This window comes from Cupressus sempervirens, chromosome 1 (genome assembly GCF_028749045.1).
Source record: "Cupressus sempervirens isolate cs-2001-9-10 chromosome 1, ASM2874904v1, whole genome shotgun sequence".
NCBI classification, from domain to species: Eukaryota; Viridiplantae; Streptophyta; class Pinopsida; order Cupressales; family Cupressaceae; genus Cupressus; species Cupressus sempervirens.
In genome coordinates, this window is record NC_143118.1 from 75413290 (window position 1) to 75421383 (window position 8094).

Below are 8094 nucleotides of genomic sequence, written 5' to 3' on the forward strand. Positions count from 1 at the left end.
TTATTAAATCCATAACCTAAGTCAAAATGAACTTGGTGAAAAATCACAACTGTACCAAAAATAATCAAGAAAAGAAACTTTGGACCACTAACAAAATATACAGGTAATACAAGGATTTTTGAACCCTGAATCCTGGGATTAACATGAGATTCCTTTTATATTATAGATCGTTTACAAACCTTGTGCTCATTTGCACAACAACATAAGATCATTACAAGCTTATTCAATCATCAAACCGACAAATATGACCTCCTTACAAGTAGCAACACTAGACACAACAATTGGAAGACCAAGAGTCACAACTTAGAATTGCCTTTTTACAATGAGATCAATGGAAGACCAAAGATCACAACTTAGGATTCCACAAAGATGTTCCTCTTAGGATTTGAATCAGGATCTCCACAATGAGAACTCATTGCTTCAACTAAGGTAAACCCCTTGGATGATTGACATGAGATTTTGGAAAAAGAGGGCTGACAAGAATAAGGGTAACAATGCCTAAGACTACAGTTGATATGAGACTGCGGTCGAGAAATAAGATCATTCCAAGGTCCTTGGTAAAATGGAAGAATCTCCAGCTCAAAAAGTATAAATGAGAGAATTTTTACCATTTGAATGTGAAATTTCTTGAGAACAAACAATTTACTTAAGAGCAGTCATATCCCCTCTCCTTGGCCAACATTCACACAAGCATTTTGTATTGAAAAAATGTTTATTTAACCCTAAACTAACCAGGCACTCATTGTTGGCTGGAGGGAACTCATCCACCAGACATTTGTTTTCAGCTTCCCAAGCTGAATTTCATCTCAATACTTGCAAGTATGAACATTGCAAACCATAGTGATACTCCAGGGTTAGGATGGGAAACCTGACTATCTTTGTCGAAAGAAAGGCTTTTCTGGTCTACAACACCTTGAATTTTGTAATTATGGATAGTGCAGGCTGGTCGCCATCCATTACTAGGGTTTGCAATCTGATTGTAGGTTGTCTTTGGTGAACTCAATGAGTGCTACCCTAAAAATCAGTCCCATCAGCATCAAGGAGGGTCTCTACCATCACTCAGAGAGATAGGTCCCAATCAAACTACCATCTGGGTGATACGGGATACCCTTGTTGTATATCAGACTCAAGGACACTTGGCGCCATCAACCTAGACCTGGAGTTACCTCATGTCAGCTGCTACAGCCTGAAATCATTCAGTACAAACAACCCTACAGGTTTGTCTACACCTGGCACCTAAAAATTGCCAGATATGCCTTAAAACTGTCATCCAATGACCTTGCTGGGCAAAATCACGATGACTGAGTGACAGTATACCAGCAAATCGGTGGACAAATCAGTTGAGACTGGTATCAATTGATAAGGTGTCAATAAATTCAGTTACTAATCTTTTTACATGTATATTTTGCATCAAAACTAAGTTTCTAATGTAAAGAACACCAGGTTCTGCAGCCCAGAGCTTTTAGATCAGAATAAATCTTTGCTCTATGGTATATTCTACTCCATGCTCCTTCTCTCTGTGTTTACCAAAGGTAATTACCATTGTATATCAGTAAGTTCTTTAATTGAAGACGCTACGGAACAAGCCCTAAAATATTTAGGAATATTTCAGTCCACGAGCAATAAACTCAAACAAATTAAACTCTGTGCAGGTGCTCGTGGCTGCTGCGTATGCATGAGCCCCTCTGCTTTTCTCTGTGCACGTGTTCGTGTGTGTGTGTGCATGTTACCGTGCACAAAGATCTTGAACCCAGAATTGACAGGAAGGGGCATCAGAAAATGCTGTTTTGATATACCCATCTTTATGGCAGATCCTCGGTTTAAAGTTCAAGTTTATCGAACACTATAGAATCCTCCATATTGTTAAAATAGAAAGTGCATATCTTGCTGTGCACATCTTCAGCAAAGGCACCTTTATAGAGCATCATCCTGATTGTTCATCATTTGGTTTTTGAAAGGCACTTGGCAGAAAGAAAGCAAAACTGCAAGAATCTCTTCAAGGGATGAAGTATTTTAACCTGTGAAAAGTTCAATAAATATTTCTGTAGCCACTTGTTCTTAAACATATGAAACCCAGAAAGAGTATCCAGCTGAGTTTAATGAAACAGACACTTTGACAGGATTTCAGATGTTTATTACAGATCTCTCCACAATTCCAACTCTCACAATCTCCTAAAGTTAGCAGGGCTAACCAAAACTGATTTTAAAAAGCATCCAAGAATGAATCAACATGTCTACAAAACAGTAGAAGTCTCTTCATACACATGAAGAAGCTGCATCTCATTGAGGACTTACATTCACAATACAATTCCTGCACCTTCTAACTTTTACCACCGTTCTTAACAAACAGAGAAAGAATCCTCATATTGTATTGCCTACTAATAACATAGCTGATAATATAAACAAGATTCCATTATTATTCCTGTAAGTGACTGTATTTTACATCGTTACTGTCTCAATACACAGTCAAATTGCACTTCTGATTCTGTACGCACTGCACTCACTCAACCCAGTAAGATGAATATTTGAAACTTCTATGTAACCAAATTATTGACTTATAACGTCAAAGGGCTACAATTTAATGGCTATGCCATCACTAAACAACAGTAGTGACACAGCCCCAGTTGTTTCCCATAACTGTAATGAATGCAACATTCAACCCAATTGTTTCATAGCTTCTTTCATTGATCATTTATTTATGATCAAACCAAATATTGGATTACAAACATGACAGAATTGAGGTAAAAGTATTGTGCATTTGTCCAGATGTCGGTGCCTATCTCAGGGGAAGGGGGAGACAATGCTTTGGCAATAATGTGTATTTGATATTTGGTACCAAAGTTCTATGGGATTAACCTAACTGATAATTTCCCTGTAACACATCTCCCTTTGTTAGAGAAGGCTAAGTGAAAACAGAGCTTGTTGGAGCAGTCCTCCACTCACAATATCCCCAACTCAAACAGCTGCATTTACACACAGATACACTTGCAAAAATTAGAATCTAGGTTGCCGTCTTGGGAAACGCCCAAACTCACCACTAGACCACAGCCCAACAGGAGTGGCATGTCTTCTGTTGGCTTCCTTGGTTTTTTGCTGTCTCGGGAAGCGCCCAAACTTACCACTAGACTGCAGCTCAACAGGAATGACATGTCTTCTGTTGGCTTCCTTGGTTTTTTGCTGTCTCGGGAAGTGCCCAAACTTACCACTAGACTGCAGCTCAGCAGGAGTGACATTTCTTATGTTGGCTTTCTTGGTTTTTTGCTGTCTTGAGAAATGCCCAAACTCACCACTAGATTGCTGCCCAACAGGAGTGACATGTCTTATGTTGGCTTTCTTGGTAATTTGCTGTCTTGAGAAGCACCCAAACTCACTACTAGACTGCAGCCCAACAGGAGTGGTTTGCCTTCTGTTCGCTTTCTTGGTTTTTTGCTGTCTTGAGAAATGCCCAAACTCACCACTAGATTGCTGCCCAACAGGAGTGACATGTCTTATGTTGGCTTTCTTGGTAATTTGCTGTCTTGAGAAGCACCCAAACTCACTACTAGACTGCAGCCCAACAGGAGTGGTTTGCCTTCTGTTCGCTTTCTTGGTTTTCATTTCCAGTTTCTGTGAGAACTTAACAAACACATCTGCAACATCCAACTTCCCTGTTTGTGTCATCTGTTCTCCAAGTTGCTCAAATATATGATGCCTGCCTGCTTGTGAAAAATCAGCAAGGAATTTATCATAACTGAAACGAGGAGCCTTCATGCCCTTCTCAACCATTCTTTCAATGTAGGTGCATGCCTCCTGCGATCTGCCTTCCCTAAAAAGTCCTCCAATAAGCACAGTGTACGAATTGACATCAGGACTGCACCCATTCTGAGCCGTCTGTTTCCATATATCAAAGCCCTTTTCAAATTTCCTTGCCCTGAAATATAATTTCATAAGCATGTTGTAGGTGTGAATGGTGGGTTTGAAGTCACATTGTATCATCTCATCATAAAGTTTAGCAGCTTCATCTGGTCTATATAGATCCACCATGACTTTGATTAGAGCATTGTAGGTCTGGCAGTCATGAGGGATCTCTCTCTCTTTCATTTCTAAAAGCAACTTATAGGATTGGTCCAAATTCTCCGCATTGCCATAACCTGTGATCAAACAAGTATAAACAGCAGCATCTATTGGGCAGCCATTTTCCTGCATTTCAAGAAAGAACTTCAGGGCATCCCCCATGTTGTGTAATTTACAAAGGGAAAAATCACAATGGTGTAGCTCCTAGTATTAGGAGTAGGGCCATTTTTTTTCATTAAGTCAAAGAGCTTTAGAGCCTCATCCTTCCTTCTTCCTGTAAAAAGGCCTTCCAACATGATGTTGTGGGTGACAAGATCTGGTTTATATCCTTCATCCAACATCTCATTCCAAATTTTACCTGCCTGTAATAGATTCTTCGCCCTGCACCATCCTGACAGAAGCACAGTGTAGGTTTTTGCATCTGGAGGAAACTTATCTCTCATTTTCTCAAATAGCATTTCTGCTTCCTTTGCAAGTTTTGCTCGACCCAAAGCATTCAATAGAAAGTTGAAGTTGTTAACGTTGACCCCAAATTTGTACCGTTCCATCAAAAGAAACATCTGAACGGCTTTTTTCATTTCTCTGCCAGCTGCACAGGATTTGATAGCAATCTCAAAGGTATCTGTTGTTAATGCAGAACCTTTCTTGCCCATCTCTTCAATTAGCTCACACATAGTCTCAAACTGTTTTGCCCTTCCCAAGATATTCATTAACATATTATAAGTAAGTGAATTGTGAGAAAAACCAGCCTGCTGTCCTGCCCAATTGAAAAACCTCAAAGCAGGCTTCCTGGCATTGGAAAATCTGCTTAAGACATGGAATAACAATGAGTGGGACAAATTAACTCCGCATTGATCAAGAACTGCTTCCATATTCCTATCCAATGCAAAAAGCTCCTCCACGACTTTAGAAACTCTCTCCACTTCCCGAAAATCAACAATTTCACACTCCTTCAGACAAGTTCCCTGTTTCTTATCAGTAATTTCGTCATCTTCCTTCTCACTGCAACTCCCATCTGGCTTAGACATTGGCATTCCCTTCGTAGAAACAAGACCAGAACAAACAACCCTAGAAGCACAATTTCTCTGTGGTGTCCCAAACTCAGGCAGGAAACCTAAAATTGGCTCTACTTTCTGCCAGGATTTCTTCCTATTGTGTGCACGAGTGTTCAAGCATGCTTGAACATTGACAAACCCGACAGAAGGTGGATAATGACGATCAATGGCACCAGACAGGATCAATACATTTTCAGATATAATGCTTGACATTTGACAAGTACAAAATTTTCTTCTTTCTTCTCGTCCTCTTCTTGCAAGGCGACATCCTGTGCAGCAACGGCTGCTTCTGCTGCTAGCAGCATTACAAGTGCGGTGAAAATGAGAACGAAGAAGCCGGGAATGTAAACTAACGCATTCCAAACCAGAATAAGAGGAGCATATTTCAGAAACCCACTTCCATTTGCCCATGCCCTTTAACAGAAACTACCCCTGCCTTTTCCTCCTTTAAAACTTTTGGCCTTAACCCTAACTCCCTCTAATATATTCCCTGTCTCCATTGATGAAGGCAATGGAAAAACTGCTGGAACTATACATTTGTCGATTATTGGGGATCTCCAAATTTCGTATTGTTTATAGAGATTTAGAATATAATCACATATAACCCTCCGCAGCAGAAAACTGTATAGTCCGACTTACAGAAAAACAATTTTTAAAGAGGGAAAAACTGTATTGCCTTACCTCTACATTGACAAAACGTTATCCATCTTCTTCAGTAGATTTTCCTCGCACATAGGAATTGTTCGTCCAGACAAAAAGACATGTTGAACAACTCTACCAGCAGCGATTTCGCATATTGCATTTCTCCTTTCTTTATCGACTAATTTTGACCCTTCCAATCCCGCCTCAAGGTTCAGTTCACCCAGAAATTGTTTAGGATAATTTTTGCATCGATTTAGTTTGTGGAAATTCTTCGTAATTATAAATTCAAAATAGAAGTCTATTCTATTCTGTCTTCTCTCTTATATTTAATTTCCGATGGTTGAAGTTGTATTTAGAAATTGATTTGAAATTAATTTTTGATATTCTTATTTTAAAATATTTGTTATGCTTTTACTTTAGTTTAAAAGCTAGTTTTAATTACTTTTATTTATTTTAAAATTATATTAATTTTAATTTTTAATTATTTTATTATTTTTTAAGTTAGAAATTTATTTATTTATATATTTTTTTAAAAAACTCTAAAAGGTAAAAGTCATTTTTTTTAAAAAAAAATTTATTTAATACATTTCATCTATTTAAAATAGGTAGTGGTGGGAAATATTTTATCTTACATTGTTCATAAAAAAAATTAAAATATTAAAAAAGGCATTCCTCAATTTAAAACATTTAAATTAAATTCCTCGTTTAAAAAACAATAAATTTTTAAATAAGTTTTATGCAATTGATATTTCTAAAAACAAAATATTGATTAAATTAAATTTTAAATGATTCTTTATACAATTGATATTTCTAAAAATAAAAGGTTGATTAAAAACAATTAGAAATTAATGACCATTCTATATTTAGAACTATCTATCAAAAGCGAGCAAATATAGAAAAAAATCCTTAAAGCTTGTCATGTGTTAGAACAAAAGCCTTAAAGCTTGTCATGTGTTAGAAATTCTGTATATTTGGGAAGTCGGATCCATTGAAGTTGTAACAATTTGGATCCTTTGAGAATCATTTAAGCAGTGTACAATTGGTGATGATGGAGTATTTTAGTGCAATTTCAGAAGATTTGACAAAAGAAATCTTGATGAGAGTCCCTTACACATCTCACAGAAGAGTGAAGGATGTATGTAAGAATTGGAAGGGAATGTTAGAAAATTCAGAGTATTATGGAAGGAGAATGAGTTGTGGGAGGTGTGAAGAGTTCATATGCTTGATCGATAGTGTGCATTGTCAGAATCTCCGCATAACGATGTATGATCCCATTAACCAGTTATGGGAAAGACTCCCTGCCATCCCTGCCAAATTTAAACTCTACTCATTATCCAAGTGTGTTTGTGTGAAGCATAAACTGGTTTTGCTAGGGTTATTCAAGTGCTGGAGATCCAAGAGATCTTCAAACAGGAACGTTTTGGTCTTTGATTTCATATCGTTCAACTGGAGAAGAGGTGCAGATAAGCCCACCCCACAATTTTTTTTGGAGTTTGCATGCTGTGCATCTCCTCAAGGCGAGATTTATGTTGTAGGAAGAAGACCGTTTTTGGAAAGTACAAACCAAACTGCAGTTTACAATGTGGAGAGAGATGAGTGGAGGCTTCTTCCCAACATGCTTCAAAGACAATCTTTATACCACTCTATTTTCATAGAAGGAATGCTCTATGTTTTCAGCTTGTTTGCTGAGGAGCTTCAAACATTCGATCCAGAAGGAGGAGTCTGGTCCACTCTGCCCAACGTCTGGTTTGTTGAAGATTGTGAGCATCCCATTGTGGCCGCATTTGGGCGTTTTTATTGCTTCCAATGGTATGTTGTGGCAGAATTTGAGTCTACACAGAATTTGTGGAAGATTGTTGATGTTCTTCCTGAGCCTCTTGAAAGAGTTGATGCAGTTGTTTTTGAGGATGATGGGATTTTCTTGAGTGGGATTCAATTGGGCACAAACATTAAAGTGTTGTACATGTAATACCTTCAACACACACCCACCCCCATCTCCTTCCAGCGTCGACCCTGTTGAAGCTAAGCAATGTTGCAATTAGTAGTCCGGGGAAAGGAAAAACTGGTGGCGGTATCGTGGACACCCTCAAGTACCAAATTATTAGCCTAGACATGTCAACGAAGAAGATAAAGAAGAAAATGGTTTTCAAAAGCAACTGCCTAAATGACGTATGCAACTTTTCTCTCAAGATATGCATGCTTCTACTACTCTCTGTCTAGCGTAGGATAAACCTTCTGGTGGCGACTTAACTAAGAAGAATGATGCAAAGGAACTCTTTATGTCCCTGAACAAGGAATAGGCAGCCATCTTGTTGTCTGAAATGTTGGGGAAAGGAAATTAGTG

General features: G+C 38.2%; 1 protein-coding gene and 1 pseudogene across 2 annotated transcripts; one reads left to right on the plus strand and one right to left on the minus strand.

The window, feature by feature from the left end:
• Positions 1-2394: 2394 nt before the first annotated feature.
• LOC149576261 (uncharacterized) lies at positions 2395-6029 on the minus strand (annotated as a pseudogene). The gene is made up of 2 exons (XR_016361420.1): positions 5790-6029; positions 2395-5400 (listed from the first exon to the last, which is right to left on the minus strand). The product of XR_016361420.1 is annotated as an uncharacterized LOC149576261 (transcript).
• A 769-nt stretch (positions 6030-6798) lies between these two features.
• On the plus strand, positions 6799-7719 carry LOC149576262 (F-box/kelch-repeat protein At2g44130-like). Its single transcript, XM_089794142.1, has one exon. It carries the CDS (start codon positions 6799-6801, stop codon positions 7717-7719), a length of 921 nt encoding a protein of 306 aa, XP_089650268.1.
• Positions 7720-8094: the final 375 nt, after the last annotated feature.

What these genes read in the sequence shown, in the direction of transcription:
- LOC149576262 (XM_089794142.1), top strand. Translation starts at nt 6,799, where the DNA reads ATGGAGTATTTTAGTGCAATTTCAGAAGATTTGACAAAAGAAATCTTG.